This window comes from Lissotriton helveticus, chromosome 1_1 (genome assembly GCF_964261635.1).
Source record: "Lissotriton helveticus chromosome 1_1, aLisHel1.1, whole genome shotgun sequence".
In the NCBI taxonomy this organism is placed as follows: domain Eukaryota; kingdom Metazoa; phylum Chordata; class Amphibia; order Caudata; family Salamandridae; genus Lissotriton; species Lissotriton helveticus.
Genome location: NC_136057.1, coordinates 805358248 through 805383320, shown reverse-complemented (window position 1 = coordinate 805383320; position 25073 = coordinate 805358248). Strand labels below are relative to the sequence as shown.

The following is a 25073-nucleotide window of genomic DNA, read 5'->3' as shown; positions in this document are numbered from 1 at the left end:
ACCACTAATCTTTTATGGGTTCCGGAGTAGTGTACTACTTGCCAAAAAAGCGCTTCAACACCCCATCATGGGTAGCAAGAGCTATAAAAATGCAAACCTTTTTTCCCTCTTCTATCCCTCCACTATCGTTCTCAATCTAAACAACTGACTAACATATCCACCACTCAAATTACTTTCAGATTTCACTATATTAATTCACCACTAATCCTTTATGGATTCCGGAGTAGCATGCTACTCGCCGAAAAAGCGCCTCAACACCCCAGCTGGGGTAGCAAGGTCTATATAAATACAATTACAATACAATATATCTGGACGCAATAATGGAGGCAGCACAATAACAGTCGAGTGGCATACTATGCTAAATGGCATTTTCCTTTAAGTTATTTTTAATCTGGGTAATGTGTGGGTCTATAACAGACATTTTATGACAAATGTGTTTTTGTTTCATGCAACATCCATAAAAAATGTTTCTTTTAGATCCAAACAGGATCTCAGATGAGAATTGGGAGGATGTCAGTGATCATTCGCAGTAGTATTAGTGAGCTTCTACGATGTTACTATATTGGAAAAATACTATCCCTGAATATTAACTATAAACACATTTCGAATGTGAACCAGTGTTTCTGTGCACTGTTGGTGATCTGGCCAAAGAGGACACGAGCTGAAACTGAATCATAAATTCAAAGGTGATCCGCAAAGGGCCCCTAAATACTTTTGGCCTAGGGCCCTTAAAATCCTTAAGATGTCCCTGAGCTGCTGCTGTGTAGTTAGTTGGGAAAGCAGAGGTTGACTGGTGCTGTGGAATGAGGCAGGTTGCCCTGGTTTCCTAATATATTAGTGTAGCTTTGTCATGGTTTCAGATGCTCTGCACTGCACCTGTTGATTTCCAACATGACACAACCAGTGTATGGCAGTCACCAACACAAAGGGCTTCCCCAGGGCTGGACTGGCCGTAGCAGGCATCAGGCGCTTGCCTGAGAGACTGGAAGGGTGGGGACCAGATTTGGAGCAGTGGGGACGGTTTTGTTGCGGGGGCAGTTTTTCAGCGATACCACAATCAGCCCTGAGTAACACAAGCAGCAGTGCTGGGGACCGGTTTTGTTAAGGAGTGGTGCCCCAGGTCCCAGTTTGGCCCTGCCTGCCCCATCAATCAGGCCTCCTGCATCCCAGTACCCAAGTCAGTTATCTGCACAATCAAGCGGGAAACCCCATGTCAGAACAGTTATCGCTGCACATGCGGTTGGGTTCTTGGCGCACATAGCCTTGGCTGCAGCGCACAAAGACTTTAAACTGCCGCACGCAGAGGAAGAAAATTAGAGGGAACATTGGTCCTGGGCTACCTGGTTGTTGTGTAGGTGCGCCCGCTCCTGTGCCTTGCCATCCATGAGTGGAGGGAACATTGGATTATTTGCTAATGGCATGGAAGGGGCATAAAGCATGGCAGTATTTGCCTGTTTGCATAGTCCACACCAAGCCTAGCGCAATGTTTCTGCTGTCTATTTCTTCAGTTGGACGTCTATGTTTGATGGAGGGCTGTTTTTAAGGGAAGGGGTGCCACCATATTTGTCAATGGCTACGTGGGGCTGGAAAGGTGTGGGGTGTACCCAAAAGTGTAAAAATTGTGCTTGAGCACTATAGGCAAAAAGGGTGAAGTCTGGAGCCGCCAGACCGCCCTGTGCCTGCGGCAATGTTAATTTTTCCCAGAATGTCCTAAGCTGTCCCCCCGCCCAGACCAACTCGATCATAAGTGATTGGAGGCGTTTAAAAAATTGCACTGAGAAGAACAGGAACATTAACAAATAAGTGTAATAATTTGGGCAGGATTCTTTTTTGCCACCACTTCGAGGCCCAACAGGGATAGGGGAAGCGTCTTCCACCTCCGTACTGTCCTCTATCCAGTCCACCACCCTACCGTAGTTAACTGTCAATATTTCTTGCAGGTTGCCATTATCCAGACACCCAGGTATCACGTCGGACCAGTTGTCCAGGTTATCACGTCGGACCAGTTGTCCAGGTTATCGGGTAGTCGGTGTCAAATGCCTGAGTTCCGTATGTCAGCTGGATCTTAACAGATTTGCCCCAGTTAATTACTACCCCGGACATGCCCCTGTATCGCACTAACTCTAGTCATTGGTGCAAACTTGTCTTTCGGACTCGTCATGTATAAAGTGATGTCATGTGTGTACATTGACGCAGTGAACCTGTAGTGTAGTTCCTATTATCCCAATAGGCTCTGCGCATTGGAATAATATCTTCAATAGTATAGACCTAGGGCAGAGGTTAACTAGGTCTTCTACCGACGATATTAGACTTAAAGTTTTGTGTTTGTGCCAGCTAGCTCAGAGTTCACTAAAAACTTTCTCGAATAGGCAAGGAGGATTTTAACCTCCCTGGATAGACAAGAAGGGATTTAGTTTCTGACAACCATAGAACATGACAACTTTGCTCTCCCCTAATCAAGAGTGTATCTCTAGAGTCGTGTGAAAACAATAGACAACTTATTTTACTCAGTCAGTTCAGTGCATTCTTAGTTTCACCAGATTGTAGAGAAAGGAAGAGACGGGCGTGTTCAATAAAAGATGTTATTTATTGATCAGTCTCTTTTCTCATACAAGAGAAATGAATCGCTATTATTGCAATACTTGTAGTTAAGTAAAGTGCATACAGCAAAGACAGAATTATAAAATAATACTGTAAAAGCATTGATATGGTTTCTGAGCCATATGATACTTTAAAATGGATAAAATAGATACATACATATATACATTTGACTAATCGTACTCAACTGGTGCTTCTAACCACGCCTACCCCAGTGTACCTGACCTAAGCCTAATACGTGGGCGGGAGTAGATAAGTAGCAGTTTAAGTTAAGTTTGTTTTGCCAAGGGACTGACTAGAGAATTCTCTGCGAGGGGTTATTCAGTTCTGTACCTGAGATCTAGAATGATGGAGGGCTGGTATCTCTTATCCCGGGTCTTGATATTCCAGCTGCCTGCGAGGGCTGCTTGGAAGCGCCGGAGCTGGATTTCTCAGCAGGAGAAAGGCAGCGTCTCGTTCTCAGCGCATCAGGAAGGCGGGGCAGCGTCTGTGGGCTTCGCTCTCTGCTGGGCTCCTCAGCACGTCTCGCTGCTCCGATCTCGTCACCACCGCATGTGTTTGCTTAAGGCAATGTCGGTAATATTTATACCTGAAAGGTGCCGAGATTGACGTAAGGATGGACATATATACGTCAATAAGGATGTCATATGAACGAGCTCGTTCGCACATTCTTTTGCTGAAGTTCTCGATGAAATCAAAACAATGGTTATGGGAATTTCCCAGGTCGCTGTAGGTTTGATTTGTTTTGAGAACTCCGTATGCCTTATCAGGGGCTGGAGGAATATCGCTTGTCTAATTAGATGGCATGCATTATGACCTAATCAGATAACGCTCTTCTGTGCCGTGGTGTGGCTTAATCAGATAACGGTTTTTGCACCGTTGGATGGCTGCTAGTTAATTATTAACCAGACCAGGGTCAGGAATAGGGGAATCGATACAGTACTTATAGGAATACATCACAAACACCCTTGTGGTGAACCCTATACCTCTGTGTGGTGTTGCCTAATTCTGGCTGCCAGTGGTTCTGTCTCGATCTCAAACAAGGGTGACAGGGGCCCTTAGTGATGCATATCTGGTCTGAAATCAGGCAGTTGACCTTCAGGGGCTCTGTGGGCAGGTTATAGAAAAGCTAAATCTGTTGTATGAAGCGGGCTCAGACCCAGCCTGTAGAGAAGTGGAAACAAGAACCCCCATTCTAAGGAACTGAAACGCCTTAGTGGCATCTAAGAGCGCGCATACGCTGGGAAATGAGGGGCGAGATAGTGTATTAACGCAAACAGCGTCCTGAGATTATGGGAGGTCGACCTTCTTCCTGGTATGAAACTGGATTGGTCCGTTCTAACAGTCAGCGGAAGCAGCGGCTGGAGTCTAGTGGCCAAAAGTTTGGTGAAGATTTTGGTGTCTAAATTGATCAGTAAGAGCGGGCGATATGATTCTCACTTAGAGGGGTCCTTGTCAGGCTTTAATATTGCGATAATGGCCTCTCGCATGAAGTTTGGTAGGATGCCTAGCTGTACATTTGTGCTTAAAACATAAAATGGTTAATTAAGCATTCAAAACATAACGTACAGCATGAATCCAATATATAGAACTGTTATATATATATATATATATATATATATATATATATATATATATATATATATATATATATATATATATATATATATATTCATTGAAAAAACCATAGGTTATAGACCATATATAGTTAGGAATTAGCATTTAAAAAACCTTATTTTACTCACACAAAACCATTGAAATTCCATATATAGTTAGTTGCACTAACTATATATTGCGCACCCGCAATCCACTGCTGATCATGTCACATATTACATCATTCATGACATGGTCAGTGACATCACTGATGACATCACTGATGACATCTCAAATGACATCACTGATGACAACATCCAGTGACTGTATGTTTCTGTAAAGTTAAAATATGTCTTACATATTGAAGAATGAGTGGATGTATAAGTGTCTGGATGAAGGATTTAGTAGGTGCGTAACTGACTATGAGTGAGTGATTAAATGTGTCTCACTGAATGCATGGGTTAGTGACTAAACTGTCTTAATTTGTGCATCATTATGTCTGTTGTTCTGTAAACTGCTGCATGTGTTGATCATTAGCTATACGAGAGGCTATATATGTTATTAATTGGTTGCCCAAGTATTTCTATGGGAGATTGAGTTTGTGTGGGGGTGGCTGGAAGGTGTGTGACTCTATGCATAGATGTGTGAGCAGTTTATTCACTAGGTGTATGAGTTCAAGAGTGCATGTGGAAACAGCTACATGGGCAGTTGACTGTGTGCATGAGTGTATTGATGAGTGAATGGATATCTCAATGCTACATGTCATAGTAAGTACATATGTAAAACACAGTACATGTGAGAGTTGGCATATATAAATAACTGTGCATGAGAGCCACTGAATGAGTGAGTGGTTGTATCGATCATTGTGAACTTGTATCAGGGATTGTATAAGAGAGTAAATATGTGTTAGTATATGTTTCAATAAGTAAGGTGTGTTTAACTGTATAGTTGAAGAAATGGAGGTGAGATTGTTTCTTTGCATGACTGACTGGGTGTGTGAGTAACTCCATGAATGAGTGGCAGTGTGTGAGTGTCTGTATACACTGAGTGTATCTAAGGTTATATTAGAGTCTGAAGAGGTTTATCGTATTAGCACAAGAATGATGTCAAATGAGATGTCAAATGAGATGTCATCAGTGATGTCATCAGTGATGTCATCAGTGATGTCATCAGTGATGTCATCAGTGATGTCATCAGTGATGTCATCAGTGATGTCATCAGTGATGTCATCAGTGATGTCACTGACCATGTCATGAATGATGTAATATGTGACATGATCAGCAGTGGATTGCGGGTGCGCAATATATAGTTAGTGCAACTAACTATATATGGAATTTCAATGGTTTTGTGTGAGTAAAATAAGGTTTTTTAAATGCTAATTCCTAACTATATATGGTCTATAACCTATGGTTTTTTCAGTGAATTTTCAAGGTTTTGTAAATGCTAATTCCTAACTATATATGGTCTATAACCTATGGTTTTTTCAGTGAATTTCAATGGTTTTTTAATAGCAGATATCATAAGCTGTCGAATGTCAAGTACGTGGTAAGTGAAAACATTTTCGTGTTTATGCACACTGATCTGCTTTGAATGGTGCCCCCCCCCCCCTCATTTCTATTAGGAGTACTCTCTCTTTGCAGATAGTGAAAGGTAGTTAACGCAGGCCTTTGCCCCCGTTGTAATCCGTCGTGCCTGCTTCTCTCTCCATTTGATTGATTGTTATCCAAGTATTTACTGTTTTAGAATTAGTTCTCTTTGGTTCATTCTCTATTTACAAACAAACACAGAGTCGCAATACTCTGTTTAGTCTTTGCAGATAACGAAAAATCGTGTAAAAAAAAAAGAAAAGGAATCGAGCAAAATCAGTAGGCCACTAATGGGATCTCTTTTTGACCTCGCTAAAATAGAAACATTAGGAACAACCCCTCATGACAAATACAAAACTAGTGAGATGAACTGAACTCCACACAATGATGGCTGCAAAACAGCTCGGCTCCGCCACCCACCCCGCCCAAAATAACGATAAAGAACGGCTGCCATGATTGGTTGCGGAATGACCACGACGGAGCTACGAAATGGTGCTGCTCTCATGCTAACCCCAGCTTCAGTCTGAAACATCCAGAAACACTGTAGACTACCAATTCGATCAGTTCCGGTAGCGCCCCAATGTAACCCGGTAGAGAAGAACTAGCCCTCCCCTCTTTGACTGATGGTTCTTGTTGCCTGTCCCTTCTGTTGTCATTTAACAGAACTATTTAGCCTGCTGAAAGGGGTTGTGTTCCGACCGCTGGTTGGTGGAGACATTTTGACTATATTCTGGACCTGCGTTGTCGCGTAATGCGTCATATGACGCGCCGCGTTAGCGCATCCGGAAGTCATCCGGGGCGCGCAGCGCGTAACGTAAGCATAACAAGTCATGTGACTTGTTAATAAAACTTTTCATTGGTTCATTTTACTTTTCTTATTGTAATGATGAAAGGCTTGGTCATATGACCTAAAAATTACGCTTTTCATTACTTCCGAACATTATTTTTTCTTAAATATATGTTATAATGTTCCAGGCTAATGTACTTTCCCGGAAATTTTACAACTGTCCTGCAAGTAAAATATATTCTTTTTTCGAGAAAAAGAGCGTTTCTTCGTCCCATGACGGAGCCGTTGAGCAAAAGAGGGTCGACCTGCTGTCTTAGTCGCCGATACGCCTGAATATGAGATTCTTATCGATCACTTTATGTTGCAGGAATAGAAAACACAACAGCCCTTGACCATTTATCTTTACTGCGTTCCTTCGTATTATACCTTTTACCCTTCATGTAATTGGTCTGCTTTATTTCACTTGCCTTTTAATGATTCTAAAACAGTCACTATTATTAAAAACTTTACCAATGTATATACTACTACCATGTTTTCTTTTAAAAACCTTTATTGTGAAAATTTCATTATACAAATACGAGCCTATAACCACGTGGGCCTGCCACAGAGCAAACTGTAATCGTATATGATGAATAGACATTTACACTGTAGAGGAACGTAACGGGCGGGCCATTAGGTTGCAAGAACTAAGGTGTCTAACAGTTACGGAATCGGTGGACGTACATTTTATAATTAAAATACGACAGGGCCAGTTACAATAAAATTATCTAGATATACATTTGCGGGCAAGTACCATGGGTGACGTTAATTCGAACTTTCAACAGTACAGTAATCAATAACACATCAGAACTTAATATCAATAGGGATGTCGAAATATTCAATCAATTCTCGTCCCCGCCCGCCATGTGCTTCAAAACTGCATACGTATCTCGTGATTTCAAGGTTCTGCAACCAGTACACAACAAGGAGTTACGAGTCCCATTTATTCCGGCGCCATTTTGGGCGAGGACGGGCAGGTCCAGGATATAGTCAAAATGTCTCTACCAACCATCGACTATGATGATGTTCATATGCTGTATTTATTAGAGTAACACTCATCTGTCCACATGAAATTAATTTGCCACAATCTAAACATGTCATTTTAATCTTTCCAAAGTTCTTCTAAATATTTGGGACCGTTTCCCTTGCCTCTGAAGCTCTCAGTGCCACTTCTTTGATGAATGTACTAGCAGGTCAGGGGTTCTCCTCCAAATCTCTCTTTTATGCAGCACTATAATTAATTGGTGCCACCTCTCCATATGACGATGCATGGTATAGTTACCACAACTATATTTTTTTTCGGTTCCTCTGGAGAGTTCATCGTGGCAGATGAAGCGTGTAACGTACCGGGCATTTACCTTTTTTTGCATGTACAGGAAAGAAAAAAAAAATCGAGCGTCCGAGTTCTAAGGTGTCCCAGGGCCATTTTAGTGGACCAGGCCCAAATCCAAAGAACAGGCCGCCATTTTGAGAGTCCTCTTGCAGCCGCCTGTCGCTGTAGCATCAAGAGCAGCCGAAACTCAGCTGAATGGCAACTGAAACGGTAAAGGGGCCCCCTACTACAGCAGACGAGCCTCCACCTAGGAAGGCCCATTCACGCCGGCTCCCCCCCCTTCGGGCACCCCACGCCGTTATTCGGAGCAGTATTGTAGGATGGCCACACCAGTGCGGCAACTTGCTAGACATCACCTCGGTGGTAACCGAATCTCAACGCCTTGTGGTGTCTTCTATTCAAAAAACATTGTTATGCTGCCTTCGACCTATTCGCCGCAAGTGCGCACACAACTCAACTGCATAGCTTGCTAGACACCACCTCGGTGCCATCCGGATCTTGGAATCTCAGCACCTTTTGGTGTCTTCTCTTCAGAAAATATTGTTGCGCTGCCTTTGGCCCCATTCGCACATCAGTCCGCTACTGACGCCATCTCACAGGCTAATGGGGCGCCCCACGCCGACTTTCAGCATTGTAGAATGACCACACCAGTACAGCAACTTGCTAGACATCACCTCGGTGCCATCCGGATCTCGGCGCCCCACTGCAGATGAAGTGCCTCTCAACTATGAAACCACCACGGTGACATCCGGATCTTGGCGCGTTGTGCTGCCTTCGGCCTATTCGCACATCGGTCCGCTACTGACGCCATCTCACAGGCTAATGGGGCGACCCACGCCGAGTTTCAGCATTGTAGGATGACCACACCAGTACAGCAACTTGCTAGACATCACCTCGGTGCCATCCGAATCTTGGCATCTCAACGCCTAGTGGTATCTTCCATACAAAAAATATTGTTACGCTGCCTTTGGCCCCATTCGCACATCAGTCCGCAACTTAGACATCACCTCGGTGCCATCCGGATCTTGGCATCTCAGCGCCTTGTGGTGTCAGTCAGAAAATATTGTTGCGCTGCCTTTGGCCCCATTCGCACATCGGTCCGCTACTGACGCCATCTCACAGGCCAACTGGGCGCCCCACGCCGACTTTCAACATTGTAGGATGGCCACAGAAGTGCGACAACTTACTAGACACCACCTCGGTGCCATCCGGATCTTGGCGCGTTGTGCTGCCTTCGGCCTATTCGCACATCGGTCCGCTACTGACGCCATCTCACAGGCCAACGGGGCGCCCCACGCCGACTTTCAGCATTGTTGGATGGCCACACCAGTGCGGCAACTTACTAGACACCACCTCGGTGCCATCCGGATCTTGGCGCGTTGTGCTGCCTTCGGCCTATTCGCACATCGGTCCGCTACTGACGCAAACTCACAGGCCAACGGGGCGCCCCACGCCGACTTTCAGCATTGTAGGATGGCCACACCAGTGCTGCAACTTGCTGGACACCACCTCGGTGCCATCCGGATCTTGGCGCGTTGTATTGCCTTCGGCCTATTCGCACATCGGTCCGCTACTGACGCCGCCTCACGTGCCAACGTATTTTCTCCGCATTTTATACCCTATGCCGCATAACAGGTCATGTGACTTGTTTATAAAACTTTTCATTGGTTCATTTTACTTTTGGTTTCCTAATGATGGAAGGCTTGATCATATGACCTAAAAACACTTTTCATTGGATGAAAACTTTTTTTTTTTCCCAAACGATGAAAGCCCCACCTTGTTTCTGGATGTTTCAGACTAAACTGGCGTCAGCATGAGAGCACCACCATCTCGTAGCTCCGTCGTGGTCATTCCGCGAGCAATCATGGCAGCCGCTCCCCAACTGAAGCCTGCAGGAGTCGGGGCCCCCAAAACTTTTGATGAATTCTCAAGGCGGAGGGGACGCTTTCGAGAATGGGGTCCAAGACCTAGCAGACAAGCGTCCGATTTCCAAGGTGTCCCAGGGCCATTTCAGTGGACCAGGCCCAAAAAGGAAAGAGCCTGCCGCCATTTTGAGAGTCCTGTGACAGCCGCCTATCGCTGCACCGCAAGAGTGGGCGCAACTCAGCTGAATTGCGGCTTTTGACACAGTGGACCAAAAACGGACGGAATGGCAACTGAAACGGTAAAGGGGCGCCCCACTACAACAGATGACACTCCACCTGGAGAGGCCCGTTCACGCCGCCTCCCCCGGGGCGCCCCACGCCGTTATTCGGAGCAGCATTGTAGGATACCAAAACCAGTGCGGCAACTTACTGGACATCACCTTGGTGCCATCGTTCTGCTGCCTTGGAACTATTCGCACAACAGTTTGCTACTGATGACCCACCCCCCGCGACGCCCCACGCCGTTATTTGCTGGGTGGCAACTTACTAGACATCACTTTCGTGTCATCTAGATTTCGGCGCGTTCTGCTGCCTTGGAACTATTCGCACAACAGTTTGCTACTGATGACCCACCCCCCGCGACGCCCCACGCCGGAAATCTGGACGTTGTGCTGCATTGGGACTATTCGCACAGCCGACCGCTACTTCGTTGTTTTTCCCTAAAAATGTTTATATGTTATTACTATTTTTGTTTTCTTGTATATATTTATAAATTATTAAAGTTTTATAATCTTACTACTTTGTCGGAGTGCTATATATTTTTAATGTGACACATAATTGTAAAAACTTTGATGTACAAAGAGTCATCCCTGGAATCTTCCGCTTCACGCTCGGTCCCCTCCCCAATCACAATACAGGATGGTTTTCAGATAATAGCAACGCTTCTGCTGTGACGGATCTCATCGAGTGTGGGCCTTGATCTACTATAACTCCTTTGAAGAGGGGTGATTCTTTACAGCTGTGGCCATAAACTACATCTGCAGGGCTAGCTGATAGCCTAGGACCGGCCTGGACAATCGGACACAGAGGAAAAGGAGTGTCAGAGGGTGCGGTAGTGAATAGGGCGAAAGGGAGGTGTCGGGCGGGCACAGGGTGTGATTCTCAGGGAAGAGCAGCGCAGATGGGGGGAGGTTTATTACCCATGCATAAGACAGAGAGCGGGGGTGACCACTGCCTGGGTGAGATGCTTGCGAGGGTGGGGAGCCATGCTAAGGATCGACAGCGTGCACAGAGTGGGTCTGGTCAAGGCATCTAAAATGGCTGCCGTGCACGACAAAAGTGTGGCATTTGAAAAAAGACAAGATGGCGCAGACAATGTTTTTCAACACTTCCTGATTTCCTTCGAATCGAACGTTAACAGACGTTGGGGCATATTACCAAAGTTAAGCGATATTGATCCCTAACGATGCATTGCAAAGATTTTTTTACCGTCAGAAATTATCGCAGATAAACCTTGCTATTATCAAGGTTTATCGCAAATACGATAAAAAACGACCGCAATGCATTAATATCGCTGAAAACTCAGCGATATTCATGCATTACCGAGCTAATGCTCTTAGCCATGTTATCCACCTCCCATTGCATAACATGGCTAAGAACTGCTCAGGGCAGCTGTTACTTTTTGGAGATATTCGCGCTTATCTCGAATATTTCCAAAAGTTGATAATAGGAGATAGCGATGTTAGCGACTGTTTCCAGTCGCTAACATCTTGGCATGCCCACTTTGCATGTCATTAGTGATAAATATCACTCACATGCAAAGTGGGGCCCAAGATGGTCGCTATCTCCTACTAGCCGTCGCTAACTGGTGTTAGCAACAGCTAGGTAATACAGATATAATTTTATCTCCGCGAAGCGGAGCGCTGTTACAGATATATATCTTGTTTTTGAACGTTAATTTCTCAAAATGCACTGAAGCACATATATTGAGACCTAGCAAAGGCACATCGGGCTACCAGTCCCTAATATTTTACCAAGTTTCGTGCAAATCCATTCAGCCGTTTTATTATTATTATTTTTTTTTTTTGCCCCGCGGGGCCCTTTTTAAACCTCCACATCAAACCTAGGGGGTCAGCGAGGATCTACTATGCCCCCTTATGGTCATTTGCCCCTTCGCTTTGGCCTCCTCTTGTCTCTCGATCCTACCGAGAGACAAGATGGCGGCCGCTACGTACTGTTTGGAATGTTTACAGACACCGGAGAGCCAATCAGCTTCGCTTCGCAAAGCTCCGTAACGCGAAAAGTACGCGAAGCGGTGCGCTGTTACAGATATATATCTTTTTTTGAACGTTAATTTCTCAAAATCCACTGAAGCACATATATTGAGACCTAGCAAAGGCACATCGGGCTACCAGTCCCTACAATTTTGCCAAGTTTCGTGCAAATCCATTCAGCCGTTTTATTATTATTATTTTTTTTTTTTGCCCCGCGGGGCCCTTTTAAAACCTCCACATCAAACCTAGGGGGTCAGCGAGGATCTACTATTCCCCCTTATGGTCATTTGCCCCTTCGCTTTGGCCTCCTCTTGTCTCTCGATCCTACCGAGAGACAAGATGGCGGCCGCTACGGACTGTTTGGAATGTTGACAGACGCCGGAGAACCAATCAGCTTCGCTTCACAAAGCTCCGTTGCGCGAAAAGTACGCGTCCTGGAGCGCTGCCCGGTCCGCTGTTACAGATATATATCTTTTTTTAAACGTTAATTTCTCAAAATCCACTGTAGCACATATATTGAGACCTACAAAAGGCACATCGGGCTACCAGTCCCTACAATTTTGCCAAGTTTCGTGCAAATCCATTCAGTCGTTCGGGCTAAAAGTGAGGCCAACCGCCCTATGGAAAACTCAATGTTAAAAACACGTTTTGGGACCCCCCTTTTTTCTCGACCCCCCCTGGACGAACCCCCCCCAATTTTCAGGGGCTGCTCAGAAACAAAATGTGCCATTTTCCTGAAAATGTCAGCCAATTCCGTCCACAAACGCCAAAGTTATTAGACATAGAATTTTCAAAAAACCCATAGAGAAAAAATCCTAACTATATATACCTACTGGCGACCGCCAGTAGGTAATATATATATATATATATATATATATATATATATATATATATATATATATTTGGATAACAATTGTTGAACAGTTGCCACTTTCCTTAAGGTGATTTAAACATGTTTTTACCTTTAAGCCACTCAATTAGTATACCGTATGATATTCGTAAACATCTACATTATTTAAGAATCTCAGCTGCTTGTGTAGTAACTCTGTTTTGGCTCCTAGTATTGTAATAAAAAGGTCCTTTCACAATCTTCAGGGGTAGGCCGCAAAAATAACTTGTCAGTATATGTATAACACACCAGTACCCCTTATGTCCTTGTGTTGCTAGCGAATAAGCTTAATTTGTAGTAGCACAAAGCTAACACAATCACTACTGCTTTGAAGCGCCCACCGTGTCCTCCACCACATCAAGTTTGCTGCACCCACAGTAGACCTTGATTACTGTTCTTCTGGTTGAATCAGAATCCTTGAATATAGCTGAACATGTACAGTTGTAAAATTCCAACTAAAATTACATTTCTAATCGATTTTCTAATGTAAATAACAGTAATTCACGGCCAATGAGCAGTTAATGTTTCACTGCATGATTCACTTTACCAAGTTTATATAAAAAAGTATGTAGTTCGAAACCTTCAGTTTGTCCTTTCTTCAAAAATATCACTGTTTTCAAATTGGTGCGTGGCCGTAATCAACCCTAACCGACTTTTGTAGGTGGCCAACATCGGAATGTGCAGCCCTACAGCGATGAGGATGCATCCGTCGAGACCATGAGTCACTGCAGTAGCGGCTTCAGTGATGCTGCTAGCTTTGCTGACGAGGGTATGTATTGTGTGGCTTTACAAGAAATTGATGCTAGTATGTGCTGTTCAAGTAGGGTCAGTGAATATCATGCCAGCAGCATTGGAGATTTGCCTTATCTGTGGGTGTGCCTGTATTCCATTCTTAGCATACGCAGTGAAAAGAACTGTTGTGCTGATAAATTGCATCTTTGCATTAAAAATGAAGCCAGGTGCGTACCCGTGTCCACCTTATCTGTGTTATTTAACAAATGAATGTGGGTGGACGCCAAAAAGTCATTTATATGTGCAAACCGTGATTAGCAAATTGATTCCTTTCCTTTGTGCAGGGATCTCGACTTCTCAAATTTCTGGTTTCTTCGAATTAAAAAGTAGTGAAGATTTTGGATATATCGGAGTATAAAGTACGACTGTTTTGAGCCTGGTGAACCTGATTAGTAAAGTTTGAGCTGGCTAGTGAACATATTGATAGCATTTGGGAGCGGTTTGCAGAAGCTCAAACATATTTTTTGTTTTTCTAAATTGCTGTTGCAACTGGCAAACTTGGGGTAATCATCTTGCAATTAACTGGAATTCAGTGCCAAGGTGCTTGCAAATGTTACTTTCTTCTATAATTTGTTTATTTTCGGCACACAAGTGGCACAGTTCAAGGGGCGAGGCCTTGCCAGAGTAGGTACCTTCCCCTAAATTTCTTGAAGGAGCGATGCTAAGTAATTCTGAGAAGTTCACCATAGGTGTCTGGTTGGGAGAAGGGGATCAGAAGTTTCGATAAGTACCTTGGTTTTGCACCCACTCTCTGCTTGACCTGTGGAGAGACATTAATGTTGAGATGTGATCACACATTCTTGGGTGATGAGCAGCTACGCAGGATAATTTTGCATCCTTATGAATTTGCTGAATGTGTGGTCTTGTTTCCCTAGTAATTACTACACCCCAAATAGGAGATAATTGGCTTACAACTAGAGTAGAAATATTTTACACGATTGGATATTGGGGACGGAGACAATAACTTTTTTCAGATAGTGACCACTATAAATAACCATAACAAGGAAACCACTTAAAGCCTTTCTTGATTGGTTTACTGATTGACTGTTTTTGTACATTGTAGTGGTAAACAGTTAAGCCAATTTTTGGCTTGCATCGTAAGTTCCATTATAGGGGCTTCTGAATGCATGGGATCAGTCCAGCAAATAGACCAAGGAATACTTTGCCCATACCTCAGTCTTTTTATTGGTTCCTCTTTGATACCCATTTGGATCCCTGAAAAATGTAAATCCCCCCCCATGCTTCTTCCTTCCTCCTGGTCCCTTACAGACTCTCTAGCATTAGTTGCAGTTAACATTTTCAGTGTAAACAGGGTTTTCTTTTGAATTTCAAGATGTTCGTCTATTTGTAGAGGGGACCAAGGCTACATCTTCAGCAGTTGAAAAAGCATCAGCTTAGGGCAGAGATAATGTGTGTAAGCTTTTTCTTAGCTTCATACAGGAGAATGGAATTTTATAAAAGATCTACTTTTCCAATAGATAGTGGTTTTGAAATCTACTTGTCCGGTAAAAAAAAGTCCACATGTCCCTCTGGTGCTGTGAAATGTGACATTACAGCAGCCTCATTACTGAGCTTTGTTAATAGCCTTTTAAAGGGTATGTATTCTAGTAAGGGAATGATTTTGCCACCTTTCTGAAATCTACATGCAAGGGCTTGGAAGTAGGTAGGGAGCAGCAGTTACGCTGTTGGAATGACCTGCAACTGTGCACCTTCAAATGTGCATGCTCTGAAGAATGCTTCTCACTGTAGAGTCTTCCCCTGTAGAATATCCCCAGATGCCAGACTGGATCTCAAAGCTTTCACATCAGTGCTTCTATGTGCCTTTAGGTGGTACCATGTGGCTTTGTGTTGACTTGTTTCACCCCAGAAGTGACTTTGCAGAGTCTCATGGAATTGCGACCCCTACACACTGACGTCTTTTCCTTATTTTATGTTGCTTTGAACGCAAATCCAGACTCTCTTCTCCTTTTTCTCATTGGTATGAGTTTTTCTTTAAAAACCTGTAGAAAACTAGTGTGCAAGGGAATCATGTCCCCAAAAACTTTAGAGTTCAAACCTTACTGTGACTATCACAAATGTCAGTGACTTACTTACATGAGGGATATTTGGTTTTTTGCTTGCGACACGACAAAATTGAGGTATGCAATGTCATGAACCCATAGGCTATCTGGGACTGAAATGAATCTGTATGTTGCTGAAAACTGGAATAAAACACAAATCCAGCTCGAAGTTGAGGGTGTGGACCCATTCCTACAACATCTCCTCTTAGGGGTCAAAGTAGTCTTGTGAGCCGAAGTCTAAGGGTAAGCACAAGAAGGCAAAACGTGATTTGTCCCCACTCGCCACTCTTATCAGAAGTTGAGAGGGTGTTAAGGTGCCATTTGGTCTCATTTCCCATTCCCCCTTTGTGGAGCTGATTACCCACTTGATTCTGATGCTCTGTTTCCTGGGTCCTGCTGCAGATCAAAGCCGTTTGGGAGACAATATTGTGCGTATTTGGCACTCTTTTGTTTCCCTCTTGTATACCTTCGGGGCCCAAGGATCCAGTAGAGGTTTCCATTCGTGTTGCCACTGGTAGATCCCTTCTTGGTACAACCTTTGCCTCTAGAGCCGGCTTTGGGTTTCACCTGGCTTCCGCTCCAGTGCTAAAACTCCACCAGTCTCAAAAGTCTACGCCAGTTACCTTGACCTACAGCTGGTTAGTTTGACTTTCAGTGACCTTCTGTGAATGTAAAATGAATGTGCTTACAGAGGTTTTACAGCATGACAGACTTCCTCCGAGCTCTAACTACTATTTAATGATGCCCTAACTGACATATCAGCCTTAGTTCGCACGTCTTGACACATGACCACCCACTGGGAAGCAGGATCAAGCGTTTTCTCCACGGGTTGCAGTTTCACATCTAGCAGATGGGTCCTTTGGATCGTTCAACTGAACTATGCCCTTCCTTTACTTTCTCACCTGCTGCATCTTCTTCCCACATCAGTTCCTGATTCTAGATTAGCACCTCTCCATCTTGTTGCAAGAGGTATCCACTGTTCTGACCAAAGGGGACATAGAAAGTGTACCGGCCTGAGAAATGGGAACTGGTTGTTACTCCCACTATTTTCATTCCATAGATATTTGCTTTGTTGCATTTTAGATCTCTGGTTTCTAAATGCCTTCCTGCAGAAGGGCACATTCAGGGTGCTCACACTGGCTGGGGTCTGTCTGTCCCTGGATACAGGCGAGTGGCTGATGGCCTTGGGCATACAGGATGAGTATTTTAGTGCGCTCATCTTGCAGCACATCAGATGTTGCCTGTGGTTCAAGGTAGGCCAGGGGCATTTTCAATTTGATGCGCTCACCTTTGGCCTCACCAATGACCCTTGGGTGTTCTTAACCTGAAGCCAGTGGTCGCAGTACACCAACTGGTGTTGAGTAGCGGTATTCCCCTTCCTTGACGACCAACTTTTGATGGTGGGTTCGCCATAGTTGGTCATAGACAACCTTCCAATTGGAGTTCACAATCAAAGTGGCAGTAGCACTGAACTCCTTTAGTGGCTTCCTTTCTTCTGACTGGTCTTAGACTCAGTGCATTTCTGGGCCTTCCCAATTTCATGAGTCCAGGTCATTCAAGCAATGATCCTGATGTTTCAGCATCTGTCTTGGGTATTAGTAAGTATGGCTGTGAAGCTTCTTGACCTTCTGTATCCTGCTCGTCTGCTATGACCGGTGGCATGTGCTGGCTCTGCAGTGGAATTTTAAATCTGTGAGCCCAGCACTGAGGGAACCTCTAGCTCAAACCAGGTTTTTTGAGGAGACTTTAGTGGTGGCTGCTCGAACGCAGTTGGACCTGCGGCAGAACCCTCTCCCACCCAGGACTGATATTTGTGGCTGACGTGTCACTTCGGTCTTGGAGTGTTTGAGTTGGCTTTTTCAGTGGGATCACCCCCAGATTCTTTGCTTTTTGGCCTCCTATTTTTGACCTCGTATTTGTTAGTTTTAGCACTCTGGGCATGCTTACCCCTGCGATTCAGGGCTAAAGTGCATATGCTCTCCAGGTAAATTGAGTTACTGATTCAAATATCAATGATTGGCATATTTGATTTACTAATAACGCCCTATTAATGTGCACAGGTGTGCCCAGGGCATGTTAATCAAATGCTACTAGTGGGCCTGCAGCACTCATTGTGCCACCCACAGAAGTAGCCTTTCAAAGGTATCTCAGACCTGCCATTGCGTTGTCTGCATTGATTTTGTACTGCCATGTCGACCTGGCAAGTACACCCACTTGCCAAGCCCAAACATTCCCTTTACTTACATGTAAGGCACGCCTCAGGTAGGCCAAGGTACTCCCATTGGCAGGGTGCAGTGTATGTGAAAGATAGAACATGTACTGGTGTTTTACGTGTCCTGGTTATGAACCTCTGTGTACCCCAATATAGGCGTAGGTAGTTACACAACCTTTTACCTACATCAGTCCTACCATTTTTCTAAATAACTAGTCTGGTGCTGACCTTTTACCTAGTTAGGTGCTACATGACTGTTGTATGGTTTTCTTCGAAAACTAGCCTCCGGTATTATGCATGAGGATTCTCAGCATCACAGCAGGATTACCATCTTCTGCGTAAATTACTCGAATTCTCACCTCTGTCTTCATAGTTGCCCGACATGCCCATTAAACACTTCTAAGTTGAATCCCTGCGGGTACCTTTCGGGTGTATAAGCACTACATCTTAGCTGGGCAAGCCAGAGAAAGAATTCCATGCTGACACAAGACACTGAGGTCCCTGCATGCAGACTCTCCAAGCAAGCAGTGGTCTGACATCCCTTGTGGGGTGTCCATCTTGAGACCATGACTGGGTCCTTCGCTCTCACACATCAGTTAATGGGGTTTGCTCTATCCCAAGGGGAATCTTGGCTATGCATCTAAATACATGCTAGGTACATCTAGTTAAGGCTTACATTGTAGGAGTACACATTATTACTATTAAGTATCTATATGTCTGCATATATATTCATTGTTTTAGCACTATGGTAGATTTCTACCTTTTCTTTACTCTACTGGTTCTCATCGTGTATCCGTTTCTGTCTCATGGTTGTTGCAGCACACTTATTTTATACTAGTGACGCTGGTTAAATCAATACTTATTGAAAACACACCTACCGTTTATTCTTTGTATCTCTGAGACTAAGTGAGCACGAGTGACTGAGCAAAAAGTACTGTACGGTTTCCATGATCCCTGACCCCTCAGGGTTGTCATGTTCGATAGTTGCCAGAAATGATTTGCTTTTTGGTAGGAGGGGCTCATAGTTGCACTGTGAGCTAGCTGGTATACAGACTAACATATCCTTTAGGGGTGCCTGGAATCAGTCCGAACACCAATCCCTTAGTTTGTCTAAACGTGCAGATCCCATATAGATTTGTAGGAACTACACAGCATGGTGCCACCAATGTTGGTTTGGTTCTTTAACGGTCAAATCGAAGTAGTTCAGTAGTGCTTTCTCAGAGACCCGTACTCACATTTACCCAGAGACATCTGTAGTGGGAAGGGAAACATCCACCACAGCAGAGTAGGTATATCCTATTTATTGGCTGTAACTTTTTTCAAGCTTGAAGGATTATAGTTACCTACATTGTGCATAAACTCATTTTCCTTAAATTATTTTTATGCCTGTCCAAGGTGAGGCTGCGATAGCATTACAGAAACAACAGCATGCTTGAGAGAATAGTGCTATCTCGAACGCCGAAGGAATTTTTGTGAAACGGACCAAACCCCGATTCCGCAAGGCACTGTAAAAACCTTCGTGCCCTGTACAATCAACCCTGAATATGGCATGACTAGGTCGCCCACGCAACGCGCACTCTAGGAATATCCGGGCTCATTAACAGTTCCCGCCAGCTCCGCAAGACACATCATTTAGGACAGAGGCTGTCCCTATATTTCTACTCACTTGTCTGGATACACTCACAGTGACTAGTTTGGCCCTGAAGAGAATCCCCACCACAATTTGGGATTCGAAACGCGTAGGCCTTTTCTTTCTGTCTGCCTCTGTATTGCCAGAGTATTGATCTGTTACACCTGTTCTGGCAATTTATACACTCACTCTTGTTAAAATATTCTTGTGAAAATCGATCCAATTGAATATCGAGGAGTGTATTGTACTATTGTATTATTTTCAACTCTTTTTTGATTTGTTACGCAGACCCATTACTTTGCCCACTGGTATATTTATTTTCCAGGTTGTGTCAAGTATTTTTAACATGAATGTATGAATGTTTGTGGTATGACTGTGACATGTTTGACCGATGATTGTATGATTGACAGTATCATTTTGTTTTGTGTCCACCCTTGTTAAAAATTGTTAATTAACAGTATATACTAAGGTCAAAATAATTGTACCTTCTAATATATTTTGTAAAATAAAAACAGCTATTAAATATCACTTCCCGATTTTGAACAGTAGTCTTTATTTGGTTGACAGATTAGTCGAGTAAAATAAAGCATCAGTATTGGCATTTCTCTTTGTTGTTTCTGCTTCTGAGGCTCAGCCTTACTGATTAGAGCCAGCCCGAGTTGTTTTTCAGTCAGCGATCGCATTACAGGCAAATGTAGCAGAGGAGTGAGAGCAAGAAGGTGCTATAAACATTTCAGAAAATGTTAGAAATGCACTGACTTTAAAATGAGCAGCTTTTGGCGTCCCAGCATTAGGTGGGACGGTTACCTTTGTGGTTCAGGCACACGAGGCATACAGAATGGAAGTGTTCTATTCGTAGATTAAATTGTCACGTGCAGATGCACGCAAGTTTCATTCTTACACTCCGGATAAAATACCTGAAGAATACAATGCATACAAGGACATAGAAGTTTACGTACCAGGAACATATACACTGGGTTTATAGGCGTCCTCCCACACACCACAGAAAGTGACTCGGTCTGCTCAGCATAGACTTAGCAACCTGGCCGGTTCTAGCAGCTAACCCGCCGCTTCCAGAAGTAGAGAAATTGCCAATAACAGACTTGTGTCCACTTCACAAAAAAATAACTTTACAGAAACCTGACACAGTTCGTTATGAGAACACTCACACTTCAGCCTACAAAGGTTACCCCAGCAGCTAAACTACAGGGGACCGCCACTAAAATTACCCCACAAACACGGAACGCAGTTATGGGAAGAATGCCCACTGAACATGAGCAATTGCCATTCCATACAGAAAATCGCAGTTAGAGGCTGTTTCCACAGGCCCACAAGAAAAACCCGAACTACTGACTATCTACTTGTCAATGGGGACAGCTCCCCTGATAGAGCATTGCATCACTTGGAGTACAGTCTTCGCTGCCATCTATACCAGGGCTCATGGCACCCCTTCAATAGCAGTGATACCAAAAGTATTGAGACAAATAAAAATGATTATTGTGCAGAATCTGCTCTAAACTTAGGGATGAAATTCAATGGCAATTTACCCAGGTATCTACAATTGTTAGCTAACATAAAAGGGGAGGCAGCAGCGGTGGCTGTATGCCAAACTTGAGGGAATGCACTCATGCACCATGGGAGCGCGAGTTGCCAAAAAGTATCGAAGATACCTACGCTGAATTAGGTAGAGATCATTTTGGGTGCTATACCTAGAAACCACAAGTAGTTGAAAATCCTGAAAAGGATAACACCAGATCCTTCCAAGAAGAAATTGGACAATAAACAGAAAAATAAGCAGAATGCATCACAATCATGAGGTGGGTCTCATCAACAGGAACCCTCTGACAGGAGGTATAACCTTAGAAACCGTGATAACGTTAAACCGGACAGGTTATCAGGATACTGATACATGTTCCCCTCATTCCGTTCAGGGTTCTCCAAGAAACTTAGAGAGGGAAGGACTGTCAGAACACAGATCAGAAGGGTGAGCAAAGTCCAGAGACACACATCGCACTTCAGACTTTAATATATAAAAATAACTCAAAACCTCAATTAAAAAAGTTTGCAGGCCTTAAAATAAAAAATGCCCATTCTGCTGAAATGGGCTCGGACAATGCTAGACAGCACCGCAGAAGTAAAAATTGCTTGCCAGAACCTGATATAATTTCTGGTGACAGCGTGTTCAATGAACATATCACTGTCATTCATACTCTCAGGAGTGGGTGGTAGCACTAGCTCCTGCATTAAACAGCAATAATGTTGGGTGGGCTGCCGAGTCACCACACCATGCAATCCCAGTAAAAACTACAACTCCACAGACCGTACCCCATAAAACATGACACTAATAAACAAGTAAGGAAGATCTTAGACCAAAACTAATATCAAGGTATGATTGAGAATTGCACCTCTTCCATGAATAGTCCTTTGTTTCCCTTACTGAAACTGGACTATTCATTTAATCTAGTTTTAAACTACTAGCAATCAGAAACCTCATTTTGTTATCCGCTCCAATATTGAGCTGACAATAACTTTTAAGTGTTAAATGCCTCAGTGCTCCAGCTCTTCTCCTCTGTGCCTCTGCCTTAGTCTGGGTCATTAATCTGGTTGAGCCCTGCTCCTTATCAGGCCATGCTATTTGCAGCCTGATGTAAAACAAACAGCCTTCCCTTAACTCCAAAGGAAAAACTGTGACCCTGTGCATTTTTAAAAATTAACTCAAGGCTGCAAGCTACTCTGGAGGTGTCTAGGAGCTACTGGCAGTGGCGATTAACTGGTGGAAGACATCTGCTCTATGATCCTCAATTTGGAAGAAGGAAAGTGACTTTTGTGATCATTGCACCCATCCCAATAGTTCTACTAATATTAGAGACTTGCAAAGCACCTGACATTCCACTTGCTTTGATGGAAGTTCTAAGGCTTATCAAATGATTTAGATTGCCACTCAGCATGCTCCAGGAATGTGATGTTGCCTTGCATCGACACTGAACCTTGCAGCCTGACAAATTATATTTTGGATATATAACACCACATTAGTGTGCTTATAATGGGCAACTGTGGCACATTTCAATCTTCATTGACCTTATTCCAGAGGACAACGCCAATGTTTGCTGAACACAGGCACTTAAGTCCTAATGTGCATTACTTCCCTAAAATCCATAAGGAATACTACAATTGCCAGTGGCCCGATGTAAGAATTCTGTTTGGAATATGCTTGAGGATTCTAACATTTAAACAAATTGACCATTGATACTGGAGCTCCAAATGTTACTTAGTTGACACGACTATAAAAGGACAGTTCGTTTCAGAATGAATATTTTCATTATAAAGTCTGATAGAAAAATAATTCTAAATGCATAAAGATTCCTTCCATAAACTGTCAAGTAAGGCCTTTTGTTTAGCCAATATTAAAGATAAGAGTATTGTTTCTCATGAGAATACCTACTAACTCAATGAAGAAATATATTACATTTTAATGCTGTGGGTACAACCATCAAACATTGAAATGGAAGTCTCAATTTCTTATGAGAACAAGGATTACAAAAATGAGTGTAATAACGCGTCTCTTAGCTGATTAGCCCACACACCTTTCTTTTACTTTCTTGCAGAGAATATCAGATAAATTGTTCTGAGCAGACTATCCATTTCTGTATCATGTTTTATAAACAGCACTTTGCTTATGTTTGTTGGTACAGCATGAAACCGTACAGACATGGAAGTTATCCCTTCTTGGTTTCAAGACAGACTACACCTGTGACTAGTAGAGTGTTTTGTTATGCCTCCCGGGGCGTTCTTGAGCTTTATGAATCTGGTTTCTCTAACTTTGTATACTTCTCCATGCCAATTTGTCAGTGAAGGAGTCTTTTATTTAACCAATGCTTGGCTATGTCCCTCTTTGCTCGTATGGTGCTCAGACCCACCAACAAGTCTTGCTTCTCCAACAAGATTCCTCATTATGATCAGGAGGGTCTTATTTGAAGATCTGTAGCAGGGTCTGTTTAGTTTACTGGAATACTATCACTGAACAGGCCAAACCATATACAAGGATCAGTCCCAACCACACACAGGTTCCAAAGTCTTTCCCGCCACAACTCCAATCATAGCCTCTTCAGCTCAAGGTTAGTTTGGAGGCAGTTAAGTTGTATGAGCTGCAACTTGTAGGAAATTGAGATTTCTCTGGGTGCTATATTGACCTCCTTATCTGTATCAAAACATAAATAAAGGCCATAAAAGTCAAATTACCACAATACCTATGATATTTCGACCCATTGTTAATACAGGATCCTCCTCAGGACTAAAATTTCAAACCGAAGTTATAGTTTGTGATTGTGAAGAAAGATAGTTGAAAGTGAGAAAGGGAAGTGTTACCAAATTAGGAAGGATACTTGCAGGGGCCACTTGTCACAAAGATCAAACCGGCCTATGTATAAGAGAATGATCACCCTTTAACTGGAATGTGAGTAGCACTGGCCATCCTAGTGAAACGCAGAATATTACAAGGGTTACCAATATATAGATTACTGTGCCAGAAAAGTTTCTCTAGGCTTTTAGAGAAAGTTTCACTCAGGTTAAATTTAAGTTCTAAACAAGATGCAGGCCGACCTAGAGTGGTAATGGTAATTACTACGATTACTGAAAGAAGCCAGTAAGCAAATTACGAGTGGTGTCTCCAGTGAGTTATGGAGAGCATCTGCAAAGGAATAACATTCAGTGGCTATTTTTAAAATCGGAGTTACTGGTCCACACATCTAAATTGTGATTTCTGGAGGTGAATTACAAAGCCACTGCCAAAGTCTGTGCTTAAATGAGCTGCTCATATCTCCAAGATGGCCATCACGCTACAGGGAACAGATCACAACATGGGTGACAAAATGACTGCCACTTGTTCATCTATTGATACTTTTTACTTAGCAATTACATTTGATTGCCTTAACTTTGATTCATTCAATTATCATGTAATCGAATTGCATTTGAATACTATTAATTGAAAATATAACTTGTTGAGTCCGCTATGAACTTTGCTGTACACATTAATTAATCGGGATTTATAGAGTGCACTAATTCCCCGTTAGGGTATCCGGGTGCTGGGTCTGGGGTGCTCATGGGCTTCAGTCAAAAAGCCAGGCCTTAAACCCCTTCTGAACTCCTGAAGTGATGGTGAGATCTGAAGGTGGATGGGGGAGGCCATTCCAGGATTTTGCAAGAAAGGTAGGAAAAGGAACTACTTTTACAGTTGCTGCTGAGGGTGGTGTGAGCGAGGGAGATGCGGAGCCCAGGAGGGAAGGTGGAAGCTGAGGCGGTGGACCATTTAGAAGTAGAGGTCAGCAAATCTGATATCACTCCCTCTTTGCAGGTCAGAGCCACTTTTTCCTTAAGTGAGTTGAGTTTTGAGGGGCTCGGGACCATCTGCCTTATTGGT

The 25073-nt window shown here is 43.4% G+C and overlaps 1 protein-coding gene across 1 annotated transcript in view; it reads left to right on the top strand.

The window, feature by feature from the left end:
- The window catches only part of IFRD1 (interferon related developmental regulator 1), a 160571-nt gene that overhangs the window by 11994 nt on the left and 123504 nt on the right, over positions 1–25073 (top strand). The window contains exon 2 of the mRNA XM_078674456.1: positions 13625–13732. Within this exon, the coding sequence (XP_078530582.1) occupies positions 13625–13732 (108 nt within the window). The remainder of the gene's footprint in view (positions 1–13624; positions 13733–25073) is intronic.